Source organism: Mastigoproctus giganteus, chromosome 8 (assembly GCF_048544385.1).
Source record: "Mastigoproctus giganteus isolate SK-2022 chromosome 8, ASM4854438v1, whole genome shotgun sequence".
Classification (NCBI taxonomy): domain Eukaryota; kingdom Metazoa; phylum Arthropoda; class Arachnida; order Uropygi; family Thelyphonidae; genus Mastigoproctus; species Mastigoproctus giganteus.
In genome coordinates, this window is record NC_143582.1 from 208,053,781 (window position 1) to 208,081,362 (window position 27,582).

General features: G+C 35.5%; 1 protein-coding gene across 1 annotated transcript in view; it reads right to left on the bottom strand.

The window, feature by feature from the left end:
- The window catches only part of LOC150082232 (uncharacterized), a 1,008,282-nt gene that overhangs the window by 576,993 nt on the left and 403,707 nt on the right, over positions 1–27,582 (bottom strand). The window contains exons 45-48 of the mRNA XM_090379191.1: positions 22,629–23,266; positions 15,737–15,907; positions 7,434–7,559; positions 5,082–5,151 (exon numbers count right to left, since the gene is read on the bottom strand). Coding sequence (XP_090235317.1) covers positions 5,082–5,151; positions 7,434–7,559; positions 15,737–15,907; positions 22,629–23,266 — 1,005 coding nt within the window. The remainder of the gene's footprint in view (positions 1–5,081; positions 5,152–7,433; positions 7,560–15,736; positions 15,908–22,628; positions 23,267–27,582) is intronic.

Sequence of the window (27,582 nt, forward strand, 5' to 3'; positions counted from 1 at the left end):
TTTCATAACCTGACCTTAAAAATAAAAGTACAGTAGTAAAAAATTAATGTTTTGTTAATAAACAAGTTATGTGCTAGTCCACCCATGATTCTAAAGAAAAATGGTTAGGTTACCCCTTCCATTTCAGGAGGGGTTCAAGCTACCATGGGATTCAAGTGGAAGTAACCTGACCATTTTTCACCATTATTCACCTCTAAGGGGCTTAGAGGGTAACAGGTATCCTGTGTGTTATCAGACACTCAGCCTAAAACACTGATGGATCCAATATCTTTCTATTACAGAAGATTTAGGAGAGGTCCGGTTGGCCTACCTCCCTAAAATCCACTCATGCACACCTTCTCGGTGGTAAGCCCTGTTACGTCACTTAGATGGCAACGAACGTGTAGAGTGGTTCTCTTCAAGACGCCTGGTCAGCGTGAAGAGAAAAAGACCAAACCCTCCAGCTTATGACAGCATGACAAAACAAATGGCCCTCAGTCCCCAGCGGCTTTCACTCTCCCTCTTACGGCAGCGAGAGAATCAGAGTGGAAGCAGAGGGTGCTAAGAATCTCTGGGTACGACCAGGCTGCCATGCACAGAAACTGAACTTGGCCTGTTACAACGTAAGATCACTCATCGGTGAAGACAGGATATTAGAGCTGGAAAAGGAATTAGAAAATGTGAATTGGAATATCATCAGTTTGGCTGAAACAAGAAGAAGAAATGAATCACTTATAAGTTTATCAAGTGGAAATCTGCTGTACACCAATGGAAACAGTGAAAGGAGTGAAGGTGGAGTTGGGTTTCTGGTCCATAAAGATTTAAAAAACAACATTTTGGAATTCAAGAGTACATCACCAAGGGTGTCAAGACTAATACTCAGGATTTCTAAGAGGTACAAACTAAAGGTTATAATGATTTATGCACCAACATCGAGCCATGATGATGAAGAGGTTGAAGAAATGTACACTGAAATTGAGAGTCTTCTAGATGAGCAGAAAACCCACTACACTATTATTATGGGGGACTTCAATACTAGGGTTGGAAAAAGACAAAACAGTGCAGAAAGGGGAGCTATAGGAAATTTTGGAATTGGTGAAAGAAATGAAAGAGACAAAAGACTTGTGGAATTTGCAGAATCTCAAGGATTGTCAGTAATGAACACTCTTTTCAAGAAAAGGGCGAACAGAAAGTGGACATGGAAGAGTCCAAATGGATTAACAACTAATGAAATCGACTTCGTCCTCACTAACAGAAGATATATTGTGAATGATGTTACCATCCTGAATAAGGTAAATGTTGGAAGTGATCACAGAATGGTAAGATGTACACTTGATATAGATGTAGGAAAGGAAAGGAAAAAACTGACTCGAGTAAATAATACAAAAGTCTTTGAGATAACAGAAGAGGAGAAAAGCAGTGTGTACTGGAACTTAAGAACAAGTTTGAGCTTCTGCAGACTGCTCAGGACCAAGATACTGACAAGGAATATTACAACTTTCTGAAAATGATCAAGCCCAAGAAACCTATAGTGAAAAATAAATCCAAAGAAGAAAAAATTAGTCAAGAAACACTTGCTATGATGAACTGAAGGCGAAAAATGAAGAGCAAGATAAACACTGGCAAGGAGAAAATTGAGTATACTGAGTTATGCAAAGTCATTAAAAAGAGACTCAGAGAGGACATAAGAAGATTTAACACAAGAAAAGTAGAACAAACATTAAAGGAAAACAAAGGATTTAAATCAGCAGCCATGAGCTGTAATACAGAAAGACAAATGATACTGAAATTGAAGAATAGCGATGGTGTACTTACTTATAAACAGCAGATAAGGCATAATTCAAATAGCAGAAGACTACTATAGAAAATTATACAAGGAGCGAGGGAATGATGCCAGTAGTGGGGAAGATGGATTGCAAATTAGCAACACATACGACATAACCGATATTTTTCCTGATGAGGTAGAACATCCATTGAAGAAAATGAAGAATCAGAAAGCTCCCGGGGGGAAAATGAAGTTACTGTAGAGTTGTTAAAATTGGGAGGAAGAGACATAACACAAAAACTGGCAAGACTCTTCACAAAGTACATTAGAAAAGGTGTGACACCTAAGCAGTGGAATAATGCAATCATAGTTTTGCTGCATAAGAAAGGAGATAAATCAGAAATTGGAAATTATAGACCAATTAGCTTGTTATCCCATATCTACAAGTTGTTCACAAGGGTCATTACTAACAGATTAGAAAGAATACTTGATGAGAATCAACCGAAAGAGCAAGCTGGCTTTAGGACAGGATTCTCAACTATGGATCACCTTCACGTAATATCACAGCTAATGGAGAAAGCAAATGAATATAAAACACCATTATGCCTGGCATTTGTGGATTATGAAAAGGCATTTGGCTCCATACAGCATAAAGCAATGTTTCGGGCACTGGAAAGACAAGGCATAGATACCCCACATATTATGATTTTTAAGAAAATATATGAGAATGCTACCTCCTTTATTAGACTAGACTAAGACAGTAGGAAATTTAAAATTGAGAAAGGAGTTCGACAAGGAGACACAATATCTCCGAAGCTGTTTACTGCTGGCCTTGAGGAAGCTTTCAGAAGATTAGACTGGTCACAGAAAGGAGTCAATGTGAACGGAGAGTACCTAAACCATTTACGATTTGCAGATGACATTGTGGTCATAAGCCACGATCCCACAGTTAGTAAGGATTTTGGACTAAAGATGAATACAGCTAAAACAAAAGTAATGATGAACAAGTATGCCACAGAAAGGGAAATAATGATTGAAGGAGCAGTAATTGAAAAGGTGGAGTCATACACTTATCTGGGACAAGTTATTAGCTGTAATAATGATAAATGGCTGGAAGTCAAGAGAAGAATAAATTTTGGATGGATAGCATTCAGGAAACATTGTCACATACTGAAGAGAAATATCCCAGTTTGTCTGAAATGTAAAATAATGAACCAATGTATACTCCACACCATGACCTATGGAAGTGAAACTTGGGCACTCACCAAAAGAATGGAAGAGAAGCTGAGAACTACACAGTGAAGAATGGAACGAATTATATTGGGAATCAGACTGTTAGATAAGAAGAGAAACACATGGATTAGGCAGCAAACTCAAGTAAAGGACATTCTTATCAAAATTAAAGAACTAAAATGGCCTTGGGCAGGACACATAGCTCGAAAACATGATGACAGATGGATTAAGAAAATAACAGAATGGTACCCAAGAGGAGCTAGAAGAAAACATGGAAGACAAAGGCAGAGATGGATAGATGAATAGATGAAATTCATGAGTTTGTGGGTAGTAAATGGATGGCCAGTGCTCAAAAAAGAAGGAACTGGAAAGTTGCTGGAGAGGCCTTCATCCTGCAGTGGACTGAAAATGGCTGATGATGATGTTCACCATTATGGAAAGCGTTCATTACGGCAAGTTACTATTAGTGCTTCTGAGTGATACTAAACCGATATTATCGTATGTTGTGTTCGCGCACCAATCAACACATCGTTTGCAATGCCTACCTGTCAATCAATATATCGTTCTCAACTTTGCTCCAGACCGATAACACCTACCGTCTGTTTACCAAGTGAGCAGTGCTAGAGTGCCGTATCGGGAAACTAATTTTCTGCGTAAATTATCTGATGTTTCTTGTCATTCTCGTGTTGGCTTTCTTTACCTTCGCCCAGTTCTTTTACTTGCAGTGTTCAAGTTTTGTTATGTTTTTTTTAAATACCTCACCTGTAAATCTTTAATGACTGAGGTATATATATATATATATACTGTTAATACAGATGCTTTTTCTTTTCATTTTCCAATTCTATGTTTTAAATATTTATTTGAGCATGGCAGAGAATGGCTCAGGGGAGATAGTCTCCTTGGCACAACCTTTCCCATTTCATCTTTGTTTCCTTTAAACAGGTGTACAATACAGACTTCACTGTTGCAAATTATCTGATAAGCTGAATGTAGTACCTCTTAATACCTTATCTTTTAGCATTAGCATTTGTAGAGGCATATGATAGAAAGAAATCATCAGCAAAAAAAAAAAAAAAAAGCCTTCCCATTTTACTCCAAAAGTTTGTCCACTTCTTCCTTGAATTTATTTAAGCTATCAACTTTCACAATGACAGATGAAAGTTTGTTCCAACAATCAACTACCTGCTGGCTAAAGGCAAATTTCCATACATCTATTTGACAACTGTCTTTCCTCAATTTCAGTTTATGCCCCCTCAGGTTTGTAATCTGAGCAAGAGGAAGAATCCCATTAGCATTAAATGCTCAATCCATTCAAGGTCTTATACACCTCAATCAGATCACCTTGCAGGTGCCTAGTCTCCAGATGCTGCAATTTGCAGAACTTAAGCCTTTCTTTGTAAAAGCAACCCTTTGTTCCCCTTGCCAGTCTTGTTGCTCTTCTCTGTACTCATTCTAGCAACTCTACATCCTTCCTAAAATGAGGTTCCAGTTGAGGAACCTCATTTTAGGAAGGATGAGGCTCCTACTTTTAACTCTAGATCTTCTCTTTTTCTCGATAATTTGCTCAGACCTATAATGTCCCATCTGATTTTGTCAAACTTTTCATCTAGTGAGTTTGACTAACTCAAAAATGTTTGGCAATCAATCAATGCAATAAATCATCCTGCTTTCCCCACAATTTCATATTCGAGCACTTTGAAGACCATATCAATCTTCAAAGACTATATTATTCTCTCTCTCTCTCTCTCTCTCTCTCACACACACACACACACACACACGCACACGCTCTGTACTTAATTTGTAGCCACGATTCTTGGTAACCTAAACAATGATTTGACTAATATGCAGCAGTAAAAAACATCAATAAAGTAAGATAGCAGTAAAATCACAACAGCAACAAAATTCACAAATTTTTCACCTTTAAACATTAATTTTCTGGCATTTCTTCAATGTGGAACATCGATTAAACATCATTTTCATAAATGAATAAAACAATTTAAGGATTATGGCTTTAGAAAAAATATACATAGTAAATCTAGAATATTTACATCTCTAAATACACAGACACAAGTACACAAAGAAATTATGATAAAAAGAAACATACTCTGGTGCAATAACTTTCTGAGGTCTTGGAAGCTGAAGTCTCCACGGTTCGGGAAGAGGGGAAGATTCAGCTATAAATAATTTTTAAAAAAAATTAAATATTACAACATAAAAACGTTACTCTAATTTCTTGGAATACCATATTATTCAAAAGGCAAAGATAAAATATGAATATCAACATATTACTTATTTTGTTTTAGACCGAACAAGGTTTTTGAATGTTAAACAAAACCTTATAAGTTCATACTATAGTTGACAGATTGTCTTAAAAAGCTGATTAACATTTTGAATATTATTTAAATTGATATATTTTACATTTAAATTAATATAATATATTATTTGTTGTCTCTTTACACGTACAATAAGTCCTGACTTACACAGATTTCAATTTCACAAATCCATTGCTGCACAAATACATGAGTATATTTTTTTTGTTTAAAGAGTTTAGGTACATTAACTTCTAAAGTCAGTAGTACTGGATATACAGGGTTTATATATTATAATACTATACATTATAATATGGTATTTATGCTTTGATACATTTTATTGTACATGCATTTGATATATTTTGTGTTTGTATTATAACTATAGCTATCCATTGAAACAAACACATATATCATATTTAAGCATTATTGGACTTCATGGTTTTCAACTTATACTTTGGAAAAAATTAAATGTGTTACTTATGGAATTACTGTATTTTGTTTAAAAATTTAACAATTACTGATGGACACAGAAAAAAGATTTTTATCTTATAATTAGGTTATAGAATATCAAGGAAATATCAAGGGAGGCCCAAGATATAGTAGTATATCTTGGGCCTCCTGAAGAAGGCAAATAAATGTCATATTTTCATTTGGATGATGAGGTGAAGGAGATTGTCACACATTGTTCTACACTCAGTGACACAATACAATATGCTGGTTGATGTTATACACTGTTGATTCTTGCTTTTAACTGGGAGTGCCTCTAAATTGTAGAGACACTCCCAGTTAGTGTTTGCAGGTCAACACTTGGTACTGCAGAACTCCCCATCTGTACTATTTCAGCAGTGTTTGGGTGTATGTCAAGGCTGTGTGAGGTTTTTGCTTGGTCATGGAGCAATAGCATGTTGCTCTTTCACACAGAGAAAACAATACATCCTTGTGTGGACTTCTTACACCATTGGAAGATTACAGCCATTTCAAACAATCTGTCTGTCTATCTGTCTGTCTCATATATAACTACCATGTGGTGATAAACATTCACTAGTTCAGTGTTCTCCCCAGGACCTACTGAATGGGCGCACCACCTAGTGAGTAAACTGACCGCCCGGCTAAAATTTAAGTGATTCTCGTGGCACCGTATTGTACTGCTCACTGATCTTGATCAATATTAATTTGAACATACTATGCAATCGAAGTCAATGCGACAGGAGCATGTAATGTTAAATTATTATGCAATTAATTTTTGCTCTGGATTGCTTAAGTCACATTTATAAATAACGGAAAATTTTATAATATTGCCAAGTACTACACTTCCCCACCCAGCTACTTCATAATGTCACCTGGCTGGCAAAATTTTCTGGGGGAGAACACTGTAGTTCACTTTTTGCACTCAAAAATTGCATAACCTTATGCTGGGCACATTTGAACATTTTCATATTATTCACAGTAAGAAAACTATAGCCACCATTCCCACCTCACGTTAAATATACAATGCCCTCATATATTTACACACCAGTCCTAGAGTGTACTGTTCTGCAGGTTTGATTATTTGTTCCATGCATATCCTAACTAATCATCTCAAAAGTCTGTTTCATTAGCATTAGCATTAGTAGAAGCATTTGATGCAAGAAAACAAGCTTATGCAGCATCAGTCAAAAAAAAAAAAAAAAACTTCCACTTCACCTCTCCGTTCGTTCAAAATACCTGTCCAGCTGAGCCTTAAATTTATTTAGACTATCAACTTCCACAACAAGAGATGGAAGTCTGTTCCACCAACCAACTACCCGCTGGCTAAAGGTAAATTTCCACACATCTATCCTACATCTGTCTTTCCTCAATTTGAATTTATGCCCTAAACATTTGAACATTCCTTATAGAACTGTTTCAGCCACTCCCTAAACTTCATAAAATTTGTTCAAAGATTTATTAAAAGTTATTTAAAAGTGAGATTACAAAGTTTCCTACAGAAAATATCACTTTATCTAATCTTAATAAATTACCATTATGTGTTGGCATATTGTAAATTTTATTTCCTTAGTATAGGCAAGAAGATGTGCTACTATCCAAGTTCATTAATTAAAGACAATAATCAAAGTCAGGTTTATACATTAAAAAACAATATAAGTTATATGTATTTGTCTACTTACAGTCAACATAAAGACGAGCTCTGGTAGCAGTGCTGCCTGCTTGGTTTTGAGCTGTACATTGGTACCAAGCAGAATCAAGAATTGTGACACGGTTGAAATATAGTGTAGAGCTTCCTTCAACACTTTCTACAAAAGTGAAAAAAATAAAATAAATAAAATAAATTTTAAGTGATTCTGCTTATGAATTAATACATAATAAAGAATTTAAAAAAGGTCAACAAAATGTTTATTATAAGTAGGCACGATACCTTAGTTTTCATAATATATTTGGTATATTAACTTTAATTATATTTTAATAATCAACTAATGTTGATTAATTAAAAGTAGCTATCCGACTAGTGAATAACTGCATGTAGAAAGTCTGTATAATGATATATAAGGTAAAGCCACATCTATTTCTCCACTCTGTGTAGTACATATCTTTTAATATACAATAATTTCACGCTTTACACTTACAAATACCTCATAGTTGTCCCTGTGCGCATTGGGACTACTGAGAAATAGCATAAGAGTTACTTATAATGTAAAGCAATAAATTAAATTATAGAAAAACAATTATTTTTATTTTATTCACCCTTTTATATATATATATATATATATATATATATAAGGGTGAATAAAATAAGCTTATATATATATATATATAAGCTAAATTAAAATAGGATATTTGCCAGTATCATAGCAAACCAGTAGAGTGAAAAAGAACTTAGCCAAATAAAATAACATGACAATAACAGAAAGGTATATGGGGAGGATAAAGAAAAAGAGGATAGTGTTCCTAAAATAATTTAGAAAATTAAGCCAATTAAAAGAAATTTAGTGGCACACCCCCTTGATGGCATCCATTTCTGAATTATGTGAAATCTCACTAAAGTGGAAATGTAGACTAACAACATTACATGACCAAATAAATTGAAAATAATAATTAATTAAAATAAAACAAAATAGACTGACCATTATGCCCCATCTCAACAGAGGACCACGAGGCCAATAATAGTCAGGGAATCACTGCATTTCGAATGCTAAAAGTTGTTCTTTTTCACTCTACTGGTTTGCTATGCTACTGGAAAATATCCTATTTTAATTTAGCTTAATAAGCAACATGTAGTGGATTGTGCTTTTCTGCTGCCACTCATCTTAGCTTTTCTACTGTTTTTTCTTATTTATTTTTAATATATATTTTTTTAAATTTTTATCCCTCTATTTAATTTTTGGATTAATTGGATTATATATATATATACAGTACATTGGTATATACTGTATAAATTAATAATTAATATGTATAGAGTATACAGTTTCAATGACCATTATTAATGTAAAATCAGTTTTATAATCTGAACTATTTGTATATGGATTAACCGCTTCCAGGTTAATCGAGAGTCTGCTGTATTTATTATTTTATTTTATGTTTAATTTGTTCAAACTGATTATGGAACTGTTAGCAAACATTGTTTTAAATTTTCAGTTACTGCTGAACATGTAGAACTGCTTGCTATTGCAATTATTAGGAAAGAAGGCCTACTGTAGTATGTGCAATTAATAAATAAATAGAATATGTTAAACAATAATTATGTGTATTATAGTGTAATTTACAATTTACAAAACAATTGTTTTTTTATGTATTCTTCCATGGCAACTCCCATTGCACATTATGGTCTGTGTAATCACTTCACTGATTAGAATTTCTGTAAATTGTAAGGTTAAGTAAGAGCTTCAAAATTATAAAACAGCTAATGCTGTTTAGTCTTTTTAAAATTATTAAAATTAGAAGGATTTCTTCATCCACATTCTTTTCTGCTTTTGTGAGTGGCTGGGTTTAAACTGTATAGCAAATGTAATGGTTTTAATATTCACAGCAGAATGAACTTCATGTTGTCTTGGTATTGCGCTACATTAGCATTAGCATTAGTAGAGGCATTTGATGCAAGAAAGCAAGCTTATGCAGCATCAGCCAAAAAAAAAAAAAAAAAAAACCACTTCCACTTCACCACTCTGTTCGTTCAAAATACCTGTCCAGCTGAGCCTTAAACTTATTTAGACTATCAACTTCCACGACAAGGGATGGAAGTATGTTCCACCAACCAACCACCCGCTGGCTAAAGGCAAATTTCCGCACATCTATCCTACATCTGTCTTTCCTCAATTTGAATTTATGCCCTCTCAGGTGATTATTCTGAGCGAGAGGAAGAGTCCCATCGGCATTGAGCATGCTCAAACCATTCAAGGCTTTATACACCTCTATCAGATCACCTTGCTGGTGCCTAGTCTCCAGACACTGTAATTTGCAAAACTTAAACCTTTCTTCGTAAGAGCATCCCTTTGTTCCATTCACTAATCTTGTTGCCCTTCTCTGTACTCATTCCAGCAGCTCTACATCCTACTTGAAATGAGGCCTCCAGACCTGTATACAGTACTCAAGGTGTGACCTGACCATTGCCTTATACAAGGGAATAATCACCTCCTTGTCCCTGCTAGAAAAATTCCTATATATCATCGACAATACACCATCAGCTACTCTTGCAGCCCGTCTGCACTGCTCAGAAAACTTCATATCTGCCTGCACAACCACCCCCAGGTCCCTTTCATTCTCTACCACTGCCAGTGTAGTACCACAAAGTTGATACGTGGCTCTCGAGTTACTGTTTGCCATATGTAGTACTTTACATTTGTCAATGTTAAACTTCATTTGCCACCTCTCAGCCCATCTGCTCAACCTTTCCAGATCCTGTTGCAGCAGCATAGTGTCAGTAGTGACCTTGACAACCCCCTGCCAACCTTCGTATTGTCTGCAAACTTGGACATTAAGCTTGATATACTATCATCAATATTATTTATAAATAGAGAAAACAATAATGGACCCAACACTGAGCCCTGAGGGACTCCACTAATAACATTAGTCCACGACGAGCAGTGTCCATTGATTACCACTCTCTGTCTTCTCCCCCTCAGCCACCCCTTTATCCACAGCAGCAATTTGCCTCCAATGTCACACTGCTCCAATTTGTGCAGCAGTCTTCCATGTGCAACAGTATCAAAAGCCTTTCTAAGATCCAAGTATATAATATCAAAGTTATTATCTGCATCCAGTTCCTTTGTGACTGCATCATAGTATCCAATCAAATTGGTCAGGCAAGACTTCCCCTTAACAAAACCATGCTGTGTCCGAGCTATAACTGAAGTCTTGTCTAGATGATCCTGCAATGCTTCTTTAGCTAGTGCCTCCATTAATTTTCCTGGAACAGAATTTAAACTCACAGGTCTATAATTACTTGTGTCAGCCTTTGATCCTCCTTTGTGAATTGGGGTCAAATTTGCACATCTCCAGTCTATTGGTACCTCCCCTGAGTCCAAGGAAGCTCTCATAATTATGGCTAAGGGTTTGCTTACTTCCTCTGCTGCCTCCTTTAATATAACTGGACATATCCCATCCACCCCGGGTGCCTTTCTTGTGTTTATCTTCAACAATTTCGCCTTCACTTTACTCTCAGTTATTACAAGATTCTCTAGCTTACTGCTAGAGTTGAATACACCTCTGGTTTTCCCCTCGCTAAATAACTCCTCATGTGTGAATGTCGATGCAAAATATTCATTTAGTTTGTTAGCTACCTGAGCAGGATCATCAACAGTTGACTCATCGATATCAAGTGGACCAATCTGATTCATCCCCTTCCTTCTAGAGTTTACATAAGTAAAGAACTCTTTGCTGTTTTTCTTTACATCCCTTGCCAAAGATTTCTCGTAATCTGCCTTCGCCTGTCTAACCTCCTTTGTAACTTGGTTACAGATCAACTTGTATCTATCATAGGCTTCTGTGTCATGTGTTAATTTGTATGTATCCCATGCATGTTTCTTCTCTGCCATATGCCTCATCAGTTCATCTGACATCCATTTAGGCCTAAACCTTGAACAATATTTCTTAGTTGGTATGTAAAGCCTAGTAGCTTCCAAGATAAGTTCTTTGAATGCTTCCCATTTTGCATTTTCTGTTGGTAACATCATCAGTTGGTCCCACTGTATAGAATTTAAATACTGTCTCAGTCCATCGTAGTCGCCTTTACGAAAGCAATAACCCTTCCCTTTACCCCTAATGGTAGTTACCTCTTTGAGTAAATCCCACTTCAGCACACTGTGATCACTGCCACCTAGTGGTTCATTTATCTGCAGATTCTTAATGCATGAAGAATCACTGCTGATAATCAAATCAAGAGTATTCCTCCCTCTAGTTGCCTCCCGAACATGCTGATGTAGAAAACAATCATCCAATAAATCCACAAAAGCCTTGCTAGTGTGTGAGTGACCAGCCACCAAATTCCAGTCAATATCTGGGAAATTAAAATCTCCCATTATAAGACTCTCTGATTTACTGGCCCACTCTATTTCCCTGTACAGTTTCTTATTATACACATCAGAGTCATTAGGCCTATAGCACACTCCTACTCTCAATTTTGATCTCCCAATGCTTATGTCACACCAAACTGACTCGAAACTGCACTGTCCAGCGATGTCCACTGGCTTCACTTCCTTGGATTTTATGTATTTCTTAACTAATAGCATAACCACTCCTCCCTTCCTATCCAGTCTATCCTTTCTGTAGACGTTGTACTCCCCAAATTCCAGTTCTGCATTCCTTATATCTGTGTGACACCATGTCTCTGATATCCCAACAATATCTGCCTTTGATGTTTTGAGCAATACCTCAAATTCATCAAATTTATTTACTAAACTCCTAGCACTGGTGTACACACAAGTATACATGCACCTATTTCTATTCTTAACATTTTAACAAATTTCCTGGTTGAAAGCTAATTGCCATTTATTTAAAAGAAAAAAGATGAGACTGCTATGAACTGCCTATTTCAAGACATTGCACAGTAAGAAGTAATGCAGTACCAAGGCAGCTCATAGTAACCCAAATTTTATTTTGCTATGAGCATTGAGACCACTGCATTTCTTAAGTAGTTTAAAACCAGCTGGCCAAAAAACTATTACAGAGGATAAGGAAAACCTACTTTTCATAAAGTTAATAATCATTCCCAAACTCATCCCTAGTTTTCCTATGGGAAGAATATACTTTGCTTTAGGTTAGGTTTGAGAATTATCAAATACCTAACATGTGATGGGCAAGATATTGATATTCACATAAAAATATAAAAATTTTTTCTATGAATGATCAAAGTGCAAATGGCAAAGATACAAAAAGAAAAATTTAGGTATGCATTATTACTATTAGGTATACATTGCTGTATACATTATTACATCATAGTTGCTGCAATGAAGTATGTAGTTTTCTCTCTGACCACTCACTGACGGTGATGGTGGTTCTCTGTCTTCTGACTTCTCCACTAATGCTGGTGCCCCCCCCCAAATGTTCAATTCTTTCCCACACTCTTGTATATCAATGAGCTTCTTCCATTGACCGTAAATCCTATCTATAGTTTTACTGATGATAGCATATTGCATTCCACTTTTCAGTTTGAGAAACCTTGCCCTGCTCAATCAGCTCCAACTTCTTGAATATCCGCTACCAATTCCTTAAATGCCAATCTCCAGGTAATTCTCCAGTGGGAAAAAGACAACTTAGTTGACTTCAATCTTTCTAAAACTCAGCCTTGTCTTATATCTCGCAAAAAGAATTCTTCTGCTCCTATGGTTATCTTTGGTGACACTCCGATTTCTAGGCTGCAATTAGCATTAGCATTAGTAGAGGCATTTGATGCAACAAAGCAAGCTTATGCAGCATCAGCCAAAAAAAAAAAAAAACCCACTTCCACTTCACCCCTCTGTTCATTCAAAATACCTGTCCAGCTGAGCCTTAAACTTATTTAGGCTATCAACCTCCACCACAAGGGATGGAAGTCTGTTCCACCAACCAACCACCCGCTGGCTTGTGTAAAGGCAAATTTCTGCACGTCTATCCTACATCTGTCTTTCCTCAGCAAAATGATATATCTCTTTTGGGATTACCCTGACTTCTAATCTCTCTTGGCACAAGCACATTACAAATATTGCTTCCTCTGCATCTAAAAAACTTGGTTTTCTCTTTCGCTCTCAGTGTTACTTTTCTTCTAAGCTGTTCACTCTGTACAAATCGCAAATCTGTCCTACCATGGAATATTGTTCCCACATCTGGAGTGGTGCCCCCAAAACCTCTCTCAGATTCCATTCAGAAGAGGGCAGTTAGGTTAATTAATGACTCATCTCTAACAGAGTCTCTCCACTCTCTTTCTCATAGACATACTGTTTCTGCTGCATGCCTTTTCACAAGGTGCCTCCGTAGCCAGGTGGGAAGGAGCAGCAGTACGTAGCGCAAACTTCTTGATTAGACTGGGGTTCGAGCCCGTCACCACCAAATATGGAGGATGCGGAAAGGTCAGGGAATGACGACCGCATATCCCGGAGCAATATGGCCTTAGTTGCTAATGCTCCTAAAAACCAAATAACAAACAACAAACAAACAAACAGCATGCCTTTTCTACAGATACTTCCATGGGCACTGTTCTTCTGAATTGGCTTCTATAATTCTTGCTTTCAAAACAGTCCAAACGCGTGCCGCCACCAGGCAACATCCATTTACTGTCCAACTTCAAACTCACAGAACCAACTTTTCATCTTCTTCGTTTATTCATTCAAGTGCCGTTTTCTGGAACAACTTTCCCTCATACGTATTTCCTGAAAATGATAGTCTACAGAAGTTCAAGTCTAATGTCAACAAATATCTTCTTTCATCTTCTCAACCTTCAACCTATGCACTGTACTAAATACTATAAGTTCTAATACCTCTCGTGTTTGGGGTTTTCATAAAAAAAAAAATGTATATACAGTAAACCCCCGCTATTCGCGGGGGTTAAGTTCCTGAGAAAGGTCGCGAATACCGAAAACGCGAATACTGAGTTATGGCTCCCATAGTAATAAAGGGGTTCCATTCCAAAGTATGAAATATATAAGAAAAACTAGTTTAAAATTTTGTCTATGTATGTATTATATGTACATAGACAGTACATAGTGAAATGGAAGCATATGGCATCGAAATGAAAATAAGAAACAATTTAATATTAAATGTAATATTTATTAGAAATTTCAAACAAATCTTTCAAACCAGCGCCTTTGCTAGCAAAAAAACTTATCCCGCCAGTGCTATCACCAGTTTCGCTAAAGTGTTGATAAAGGAGTTTTGCCTTTTCACGAATGATGAGTGAACTTAACGGAATTTTATTTTGAGTTCGGTCTTCTATCCACAGATTTAAAGCTTTTTCCATTTTTTTCTAATTTAACATCACGAGTTACAGAGCAAATTTTTGAAACAATTAGCGCGTTTTCACAGACACTACGGCGGATTTTTTCTTCCGATTTTTTGATTGATCGTACCGTTGACTCATTGATTTTATAATGTTTTGCCACTGAAGAGGCACTTTCACCATTAGAAATTTTGTCTAATAACTCGCTAATCATCACCTTCTTTGATATTTTCACATTTCCCTTGTTATTCATAGCATATTTTTGTACGATTACGATTAAAAAAGAACTTGTCCGCAATAAAGGCACTTTCTATCGTTAACACACTCGAAAAAGTCTGTTTTACACTGCAAAACGGTAGATTTATCACTTATGTAAGCATATCAATTTATAAATTGATAAATTTATTCAATTTATAAGCATATAAATTAAAAGCAAAAGACCAAGCCTTCCATGACAAGCGTATAACACATACATACTGAACAAGGATTAGCGAGAAACATCCACGCTCGCGATTTTGTCACCCCTCTCCCCCACCCACTGAACGCTGTTTTGACCGGGAAAGATAATTTTAGCCATGCCCATGTTTTTTTATGGCGGAAAATATTCACGGCGCTTTAAAATTCACATTTTTTTTAAGTTTCATTTTATATTAAATCAGCGATCGCGAATACGCGAAACCGCGAATACAGATACCGCGAATAGCGGGGTTTTACTGTATATATATATCACCAATCATTGAGACATTTTATGAATTATAATAATTCAGAATAATGCTGCACTGCACTAGATAATAAAATATTACACTTCCTTCACTTAGCTGATAGTAAAGAAACAGCAAGTAATTTATTTTAATAACCTTTTATCAATAATGTGCATATGTATAATTTTATGAATAACAGTTAAAATCTGTTATTTCTAAATTTATTCATATTGCTTTTAAAATACAATAAACAATTACAAAATTAACGCAAAGATAATAATAGCAATACTAAAATAATTTTTAAAAATCTGTTTACAAAGAGATATATTATTAACAATAATAACTTAAAAATTCTAATATCACTTACCAATGATCGTATCTGGTGGTTGAGAATGGACTTGAACACCATCCTTCTGCCATGTTATTGCAGGGATAGGGGTTCCAACAGCTCTACAGTGCAAACTTGCAGGTTCACCTTCTTTTACATGCATACTTTGAAACCTCTCAACAAATTTTGGAGGAACTATTTGCTCCTTTTCTAAAATAAAATAAATAAAAAAAGATTATTGATTAATTAATTTAATCATTAATAAATTAAGCATCTTATTTTCTTACTAAAATAAATAATACTGACAAATTCAAAAATGAAGTACTGTATTAATTATTTTTTTACACTCATTTTTTTTGCCAGAAATTCAAAAATTAAAACTTTTAATATATATATAAAACTACAACAGCAAAATGCACTGGCGCAATCTTGATAATACAAGTAAAAGGAAATTGACATAACTTATTAAGAAGAAAATGTGGGTCTAACAACTATTTCTTTTTTTTTTTTTTTTTTTTTTTGTTAGTTGTTGGCACATCAGCTTCTGTGGCTATAATGCACCTCCCAAGTTTTTGCATTTTACTCTGATCCAAGCCCGAGGCGGGATTCAAACCTGTGACCTTTGGGTTGCCAGGCAGGCAGTTTACTCACCTTGCTAGCCCGGTTGGCACAACTATTTCATACCATACTGTCATATGCTCTAAAGTAATACTCCAGTACATATGTCTGCATGGAAAAATTCACTATTTAAAGAAAACAATTTAATACAGTCACATTAATATTACTAACTTTGAAAGACATGCAAATGGATTAATTAGCCAGTATATGCTGATTCTGCCATAATTCCATTATTATATCAAAAGAACACCATTACATATCCCCCTACCTTTCTTACAGAAGGATCTGCTAGAAGAAGTCTTGTTGTAAAGTGCACAAAACTTAGTTTCCCTTAACAAAACATACAATGTACTTTCTTTGCACTTGTAAAATCCATCATTTCTGTTTACCCCACAGAAGTGCATCTGGTAGATATGACTACAAGCTGATAAATTTCTTATATTTCTCTTTATTGTCATGTCAATGAAGCAACTGCGGTAATACAAGTAAAAGGAATTGGCATAACTTACTAAGAAGCATTACTCCAATGCATATGCCTGCATGGTACAAATTCACTATTTGAAGGAAACAGTTCAATACAGTCTCATTAATAATTAATATTATTCCTTTTCAATATACCCTGGAAATGGAATAATTAGCCAGCATACTCTGATTCTATCAAAATTCTGTTATGATATAAAAAAAAACCTATACTTTCCTTTCATGCAAAAATAAAGTCATTTTAAATGTTTGAAGTTACTTTATAATTATCCTGTATTTGATTCTGAAACACTATTAATCCTGTATAAATTATACACTTTATTACAGATACTATTTTTACATCTGGAGTGATGTAAAATGAAAAACCTCCCCAAATGTTTAAAACAGAACAATTAATTGACCTTTGTCTGTGTGTGTGTGTGTGTGTGTGTGTGTGTGTGTGTGTGTGTGTGTGTGTGTGTGTGTGTGTGTGTGTGTGTGTGTGTGTGAGAGAGAGAGAGAGAGAGAAAGAGAAAGAGAGAGAGAGAGAGAGAGAGAGAGAAAGAGAAAGAGAGAGAGAGAGAGAGTTAATGATTCCCCCCCAACATATTCACTAATTTACTTCACTTCCTATCGTAAATCACTCAGTTTCTCTTCTATTCTTTTTTTAACAATCATGATATGAGCAACTTTCAATTGAACTAGCATAGATATTCCAAGACATTATATAGAACTTAACATTAACAGTAAGGAACAGGTTACAATACATTATTAAAAAGTAACACTTTAATTATTACTAATGGTTTTTGGAAATACATAACTATTTCTAAAACTATCAGTGTCAATTAAGTTATTTTGTTTAACAATGTAGTGCAATTTATTACTTGCTATTAATGCTAATTTAGCATTTATAATTCTGTCATTTTCTTCTGTTGAAACACTTTTCAATTTTAAACTCATCTCTAGGAGACCAGGGCCATTTCAAGATTTTTAATTTAAAACTTTGCGTGAAAAGTATTAATTTTGTAGTTCTTTCCCAAATAAAAGATCCATATTCATTTTTTCACCCACAGGAGCTGGCATCTAGATGTCATCACCTCCTGGCTTCTACATTAACACAGCCCTGCCTATTGTTCCATTCTTTAGAACTTTCCATCAAAATGTATTTTCTGCAAATTACAACTCACAGTATTCAAATCCAGTGTTAATAGGCTTCAGTCTTTCCAGCTCTATCATAGTACACAGATTCAACAGCAGTTATCTGATTTATTAATACTGAAAAGTCTGAGAAAACCAAATATATTCAGAAATGTAGGATAAATAATTTTCCTTTTAAGTTGAAGATATGAGGTCTGTTCAGAAAAGATCTGAACTGCTATGATATAACGACAATAAGCATACTTACTTAATCCCCTTTGAAACAGTGTCATTCTGAAGTGACACGCTTGCCCAGTGATTTTCTCATTCTTGGAAGCACTTCTGTAAAGCTGATTTCGAAAATGCTGAAAGATGAGCTGCCGAATTACCATTTATTGTTTGTAAGTCATCAAACTGAAATCCATTCAGTCTAGCAATTTAAAAAAAAAAAAAGTTCTTTTCAGCCTATCAAACAAAATAATCACGTAAAGCCAATCTGGTGAATTGGGGATTGCTAAACTTCACGAATTCAATATCTTGGCAAAAAAAGTCTGTATAAATCATTACAAACGCATTGGTGCATTATCACAGGGAAACAACAAGTCTTTGGAATTCTGCTTTTCTGGATTTTTTTGAACAGTGTCATGAAGGTGTTGCAGAACTTCAACACAGAACTCTATTAATTATTTTTCCCTCTGGGAACAAATAATTAAATAAAGAATCTGCATGCAGTTTGAAGTAAAGCAAAGAGTCTCTATGTTGTGGGCGTTTACAGACAGTCTGCATGTTCAAACAAATTGGAAGCAACTTGCTGGCAGAGTTCATGTCATGCCTCTGTTAACAATCACAGCATGAACTTTGTGGAAACATGCCTCATGTTCAAAGTTTTCATTAAATAATGAAATGACATGATCTACAGAGATACAAGATTCTTCAGTGATTTCAGGAACAATTAATCTTCAGTGATTTGGTGGACAATTGATCTTCAGTAATTTCATACCAAATTTCCCATTTGGGAGATGATTTCATTGTTTGTTGAAGTTGAGGCCATCCAGACCACAGATCACTTTCGACAGACTCTGCACCCTCTGAAATGATGGTGCCAATCGAAAACTTGTGTGGTCCATTGACAGTCCCCATGTGCTATTTTAAGATCAAATGTTTCACTTAGAGATCTTCAATTTTAAAGCAAAATTTAATACACACACATTGTTCAGTGTATTCTGATAATATGACAGAATATGAAAACACATCACTAGTTTACTGCATGTAGGTAAGGACAAAGTGTGTAAAGACATTATGCTTTGTCACAGCATGTTCTGTTGACTTAACCTAGAACAATGAGCATAATCTGGATGCTTTTTGAATAGACCTTCAACAGTTAAAGACTGTAAAAAGAGTACGGTTGTGGGAACAAATCATGGCAAAGCAATACAGAAAATTAGGAACACAGAAAGTAGTATCCCTTCACATATAGTTCCCTGTGCAGTTTGAGTACTTTAGGAAGACACTCAAATGAGTTAAACACACACACACACACACACACACACACACACACACACACACACACACACACACACACACACACACACACACACACACACACACACACACACACAGAACCAGAAAGAAAGTCTAGATTGTCTATGATCATAACTACCTTAAGAAAAACATAAAATCAAAAGAAGTGCATCCAGTTGATATAGATGAACAGTGCACTGCTGAGTCAGTTTGGTGTGACATAAGCACTGCGAAAGCAAAAATAAGAGTAGGAGTGTGTTATAGGCCTAATGACTCGAATGAGTACAATGAACAATTGTACAGAGAAACAGAGTGGGCTAGTAAATCGGAATGTCTTATAATGGGGGATTTTAACTTCCCAGATATTGACTGGAACTTGTGGGTTGGTCACTCACACACTAGTCAGACTTTTGTGGATTTATTGGATGATTGTTTTCTGCAGCAGCATGTTCAAGAGGCAACCAGAGAAAGTAATACTCTAGATCTGGTTATCAGCAGTGATCATTCGTGTATTAAGAATTTGCAGATAAAGGAACCACTAGGTGGCAGTGATCAAAGTGTACTGATGTGGGATTTACTTAAAGATTTAATTACCATCAGGGGTAAAGGAAAGGGTTTTTGCTTCCGTAAAGGTGAGTACAGTGCTCTCCGACAGTTTTTAAATTCTGTACAGTGGGCTCAACTGACGATGTTACCAACAGTAAATTCTAAGTGGGAAGCGTTCAAGGAATTAATCGTGGGCTCTACTAAAAGTTTCATACCTATTAAGAAATATTGTTCAAGGTTTAGGCCTAAATGGTTATCTAATAAACTAATGAGACTCATAATACAGAAGAAAAATGCATGGGATGCATATAAATTATCAAGCGACTCAGAAGCCTATGGCAGATATAAGCTAGTCTGTAATCAGGTCACAAAGAAGGTTAGGCAGGCGAAGGAAGATTACGAGAAATCCTTGGCAAAAGATGCTAAGAAAAAAAGCAAGGATTTCTTTACTTATATAAACTCTAAAAGGAAGGGGATGAATCTGATTGGTCCACTTGACATCGATGGTTCGACTGTTGATGATCCTGCTCAGATAGCAAACAAACTGAATGAGTATTTTGCATCTACATTCACACATGAGGAATTATTAAGGTTTGAAAATGGCAGAAGGTTATCAAATTGTAGCAGGATACTTAATGATTCTGGAATAACTGAAAGCAAATTGGAGGAGAAATTGTTGAAGTTAAACATAAGAAAAGTACCTGGGGTGGATGGGATCTATCCAGTTATATTAAAGGAGGCGGCAAAGCAACTAAGCAAATCCTTAGCCATAATTATGAGAGCGTCCTTGGACTCAGGGGAGGTTCCCACGGACTGGAGATGTGCAAATGTATCCCCAATTCACAAAGGGGGATCAAAGGGTGACACGAGTAATTACAGACCAGTTAGTTTAACTTCTGTTCCGGGTAAAATAATGGAGTCACTGGTTAAAGATGCATTGCAGGATCATCTAGACAAGACTGCAGCAATAATTCAGACACAGCATGGGTTTGTTAAGGGAAAGTAGTCTTGTCTGACAAATTTGATAGGATATTATGATGTAGTTACAAAGGAACTGGATGCAAAAAATAATTTTGATATCATATATTTGGATTTCAGGAAAGCTTTTGACACTGTTGCGCATGGAAGACTATTGTACAAATTGGAGCAGAATGGTATTAAGGGTAAGTTGCTACAATGGATAAAAGGATGGTTAAGTTGGAGAAGACAGAGGGTGGTAATCAATGGGTGCTGCTCTTCGTGGACTAATGTTATTAGTGGAGTCCCACAGGGTTCGGTGTTAGGTCCACTGTTGTTCTGTATATTTATCAATGATATTGATGAAGGTATATCAGGCTTAATGTCGAAGTTTGCAGATGATACAAAGGTTGGCAGGGTTGTTAATGACAGTAATGGCAGTGTGCTACTGCAACAGGATCTAGATAATTTGGGCAGATGGGCTAAGAAGTGGCAACTGAAGTTTAACCTTGACAAATGCAAAGTACTGCATATGGGTAGAAGTAACCTCAGAGAAACATACCAACTGTGTGGTACTACACTTAACGTGGTAGAAAATGAAAAAGACCTGGGAGTAATTGTGCAGTCAGATATGAAGTTTTCTGAGCAATGCAGACAGGCTGCCATGACAGGTCATGGGGTTTTGTCAATGATATATAGGAATTTTGCTAGCAGGGAAAAGGAGGTGATTATCCCTCTGTATAAGGCAATGGTCAAGCCATGCCTTGAGTACTGCGTACAGGTCTGGAGGCCTCATTTTAGGAAGGATGTCGATTTGCTTGAACATGTATAGAGAAGGGCAACAAGATTGGTGAGGGGAATGAAGGGATCCTCTTACCAAGAGAGGCTTAAGTTCTGCAAATTGCAGTGGCTGGAGACTAGGCACCTGCACAGTGATCTGATTGAGGTGTATAAGGCCTTGAATGGGTTGAGCACGCTGAATTCTGATGGATCCTTCCACTTGTTCAGATTACGAACCTAAGGGGGCATAAATTCAAATTAAGAAAAGACAGATGTAGAATAGATGTGAGGAAATTTGCCTTTAGCCAGCAGGTGGTTAATTGCTGGAAGAAACTTCCACCTGTTGTTGTGGTTGAATAGGTTGAAGTTGATAGGTTGAATAAATTTAAGGAGGAACTGGTCAGGCATTTGGAGCCAATGGTGTGATTTTTTTTTTTTTGGCTGATGCTGCATAAGCTCATACACTTGCTTTCTTGCATCACATGCCACTACTACTACTACTACTACTACCTAAAAAAAAACAAAAAAAACTAAATGCTGTTAAAGTTAAACCTTAATGGATTAAAGCAAAACTTTTTATTGCTTAATCAGAATTGGCTAAAACATTTGATCAATCACTTATCAGCTAAGAGTGATTTTGAAAGTTTTCATGGTTTGAAATAATTTTCAAAAAAGTTCCGTTTATTTTTCAATGTAAATGGTCATGATTTAAATGCAATATTCCACGTCATTGTGACTCACTGAAACTCAATATAGCATTTAACAGACAATTTTTGTATTTGATAAAAACAACAAAATATTTTTATACATCTGTAAAAAAAATTAACCTTTTTATAGTTCCTAATTTTTTTTTTAAGATTTTATAAAAAAAATTAACAAAATAAAATACAGAATACTTGAAGTATTTACTTACCAATAACAGTAAGATTGACAGTAAACTGCACTTCTCCACTCTTGTTTTTGGCCACACAAGTATAGACACCAGAATCTGTTCGACTTGCCACTGTGATCATCAATGAATGAACTCCACCTTCATTTACTAACAGTTTATGGGTAGCGTCATCAATCACTTTTACACCATTGTGAAACCATAGTACTTCAGGAAAAGGACGACCACTGACCCGACAGTCAAATCGAACCATTTTTCCTTCTGTCACTTCTTTATCTGTTGGTACCTTTGCAAAACTTGGTTTTAAAGTTCGGGCACTTCCAGTATCTACATCATTTTCCACTGCTGTCCTGGCTGGCTTGGCTTGAATGGGTTCACTGTGATAGGAGGGAAAAGAGGGTGGATGACAAGCATATGGATCATGCGGAGATTGTGGAGTCTGTACAGTTTGTGATGAATATTGAGTTTGGGCAGCATACTGGGTAGTTTGTGATATTTGGGAAGATTGTAAAGAATATTCTTTTTCAGAAGTGTATGTAGCTTGTGATATGTTTTGAGTTGAAATATTTTCACTGTATGGGATATACTGAGTTTTTACGTCTTCAGTATATAAAGGTAACTGGGGAGGTGGACTATATGGAGTTGGTACATAAGGGTTTATTCTATTTGACAACGTGCAGGTAGGTAAAAAAACAAAAATATTAATAAATACCAATTCCCAAAATAGTGCACTGTGTAAAAAATGTTCATTTTGGCAAAAAAAAGTCTAAAAAATATAAAATAGATGTTCAAGGTACAAAAGAAATCGCAAATAAGAAATTAAATTAACTGAATCAACGTTTCACTCTCAAAATCAAAATATCCAGTACACTCAAAAGGCACATCAAAAATATAGTTAAAAGATTTTTAAAATTCAAAAATGTCACTATTAAAAAATATAATTTAAAATAATCTGTAGATAATAACATTCACCTGAAAAATTAGTAGTAATGGCTTTATATACTGGAAATTATATTAATATTGATATTTTTGGAGAGAATAATGTTTGGGTGAATAATTTAAATATGTTCAAATATAAAAAAAAAAAAAAACTGAATAATTTATAACCATTAACATTTAATTACATTTCATGCAATTCCATTTTCATTAAAATTTAAAACTAGTTATAACTAATAATTTAAAAAATATATTTATAAATCAATAACATCATGGGGAATAAGTGAAAGCAATAATGAAAGGTATTTTAACATCACAAGATATTCCAAAAAAAGAATTATCAGTAATCAAATTATTTGAATAAACTGATCTGAAGTAGATGATATAACTTTACACTAGTAGTATTGAACCTTTTTTTTTTTTTTTTTTTTTTTTTTTTACCTAAAATGCAAATCCAACTGATTCATTCATTGTGATCTCTCTTTCTGGACGTTCATTTTGATAGTATATGATCTCCCTTTCTGGTAATTCACTTTGAGTTTTCTCCTCTCTGCTACATAGTTATACTATGTAGCAGAGAGGTTACATAGTATAGTTACACTATACTACCTAGTATAATATAGTTAGTCCCTCCTACAGAGTATAGTTATACTCTGTAGGAGGAAGAAGAAAAAGTTTCATGAAATGTAGCTATTACAGGACATCAAAAGGGGAAGCATAAGTTGATTACTTGTACATGCAAGGAAACACTATGTTGATTTACAATCTTTATCCTGATCAAGGGCATTGTAGAAATCAGCATACACTTCTAATGTGATTACACAGGTTCTTCTTCAGCATAAAAAATATCATAAGAATAACAAACACAGCCACCTGATTGTATCAAATATATATATATATAAAATAACACAGGCAGTGTTAAAGAATGGAGTAGCCATCTGTGGCTTGACATCCATCACTATTGACTGCTTCTAGAATAATTTTGGAATGATCATATCATCTGTAGTACTCGTAAAATAAGGATAAGAATTAGTCATCCATGGGGAAGGATTCCCCTATGAGTCACTACTTTTGTCAATTCACTATTTTAACACTTGTAAAAGTTACCAATTTGGAACATATGAGGTCCTCCCCCCAAAAAGTATTTTTAGGTGCACCACTGCTTGGGGTTTTTACAATCATAAAACTAGGGCTATAGAGGCCGAGGATGTTATATCAGAAGAGACTAATCCATAAAGGGATAAACAGTAGGAATCAAATTTTTGTTGATGTTATTCCAATCAGACTGCAGACCATAGTTCACAACTGTCAGAAGGATTTCCCACGAAGATATTCAAGGGGCAGTGTACAAACTGGCCAATTTGAAAGAAATATGTAGGTAGTCAGGCTGCCTTCTCCAAGTCAGGTAATGTGATCACAGAGGCAACACAGAGTTAATCCATATAGACAAAGTGAGATCCCAACCCTAATGTTATGTTCAAGAATTACCATAACATTGACTACAACAGAACTACCACTTTAATTAATGTCATCAACAAAATTCCTGATTGTTTCATTTATCCCTTATGGAGAAACCTTGTCTGCTAGAAGAACCATAATGTCAACCTGAACAGAGTTACCATTTTGATTCAGTAACACAAGGAAAAAAAGTGAACCTTACTGAAATAAGATACATTAATATCATCAACAAAAATACTAGCATTAGCATTAGCATTAGTAGAGGCATTTGATGCAAGAAAGCAAGCTTATGCAGCATCAGCCAAAAAAAAAAAAAAAAAAAGTAACATAAATAAATAAAAATAACCACTTCCACTTCACCCCTCTGTTCATTCGAAATACCTGTCCAGCTGAGCCTTAAACTTATTTAGGCTATCAACTTCCACGACAAGGGATGGAAGTCTGTTCCACCCACCAACCACCCGCTGGCTAAAGGCAAATTTCCGCACATCTATCCTACATCTGTCTTTCCTCAATTTGAATTTATGCCCTCTCAGGTGATTTTTCTGAGCTAGAGGAAGAATCCCATCAGCATTGAGCATGCTCAAACCATTCAAGGCTTTGTACACCTCTATCAGATCACCCCGCTGGTGCCTAGTTTCCAGACACTGTAATTTGCAAAACTTAAGCCTTTCTTCGTAAGAGAACCCCTTTGTCCCATTCACCAATCTAGTTGCCCTTCTCTGTACTCGTTCCAGCGAAGGGCAACTAGATTGCATCATTGCCCCTTATGGATAAACCTCTGCAGTAAGTTGAGGATATTACTGCACTTCTGCAGTGATATCCTCAACCCAAATCCATATTACCTTGGAACTAGACAATAGCGATATCAAGTCACAGAGCGTGACACTGGTCTAGAGTTCCTTTCCTATTTGTGTATATCTGATTCTCTCAGGCATCTGTGTTTAAGTCTTATATGCAAACGTATATTGAAGATGAAGAAGAATGTGTAATCCTTAGTTTTAGAAAATAAAACAATACTGTTATGTTTTTCTGTCAGTTTATTTGATAAAGATGGGAGAATAAAATAAACTGACAGAAAATGTTAGAAATGTGTAATCATGTTAGAAATATCTGCTGATATCTGTACTGTCCTATGTAAGAATATAGGTTTTTACACTGTCGAGTGAATTACGTAATATATGTACGGTGCCAATATATTCCTGAATATGTCAACATCGTTTGGCCAATGATGCTGTATCATGCACTTGAGTTGGTGGTGGATTAGCAGAAAAAGTCTGATGGATGCCAACTGCTATTGTCGGAAAATTAATAGGAGGATCACGCTGGAAAGAAAAGATTCCTCTAAAAAATAAAAGCATTTTTGTATAGATTAGCATTAGCATTAGATCTGTAAGAAAGCATACCAATAAATTTGGTGAGCTCCCCAGAGATTTTCTTTGGCATCTTCCTGCTCCAGTTTGGGCACCTCTGTTGCCAGGTGGGCAAGAGCAACAGTATGTAGCACACGCTTCTTGATTAGACCAGGGTTCGGCCCGTGACCACCAAATACAGAGGATGTGGAAAGGTCAGGGAATGACCACCGCATATCCCTGGAGCAATATGGCCTTAGTTGCTAATGCTCCTAAAAACCAAATAATAACAATAACAATGCTCCAGTTCAATTCTTGATTAGTAACAGGAAACTTGCAGTTCCTATCTGACAGTGTCAGAAGATTAGTAGCAGGGACAAACTGAAAGGACAAGCTCCCTTACATTCCCCTGAGAAAATAAATAAATATTTGTTTGGAGTAAGCATACAGATGAGGCACTAGAGTAGGCTGAGGATGAGATTGCTATTTGGCAGTAAGTAGAATTGATATGTTGCAGCAAATCTAAAAGAATTTATTATAAGTGGAATTTTCATATCAAAGGCATCCGGTTTACACAAGCATCACTTAATTATAGTTTTTAATGTCAACAGCTTTCAGCATCCATTTTTCTTGTAAACATGATAAATTTAAAAAAATAATATTCTAACTGCAAATGATAAATTGATTTTCTATATATTTAACTAGAAAATGAAACAAGAATTTTACTCAACCATGGTAAAACTTTATATATAAATGTTAAACAATGATTATATATAAAGCACCAATTAGTGTCTGCAGCATGGCAGGATTAAATTCAAGGCCACTATATGATGCCATTGATAGTGAAAGCATTAAATTAACATTATGATATGGTGCTTCTTTACAGCACCATATAATAATATTAATTAATAGTATCGGTGTAAATACACCATAGTTAACCCATAAATTTGAATTACGTAAGTAGTGTAGAAGGCATCGTTTTAATTGTATCTCATATTGTGGTTGCCTTCACAACGAGATAGCGGTATTGCACTACTTCCAGAGGATACCACCACCACCAATGGGTGGTGGTATCCTCTGAAAATAAATAACAGTGGTCTTCTCTACTAGAGAAGCTTTATTTATTTGAAGTAGTGTAATACCGCTATCTCGCTGTGAAGGCAACCACAATATGAGATACAATTAAAACGATGCCTTCTACAATACTTACGTAGTTCAAATTTGGGTTAACT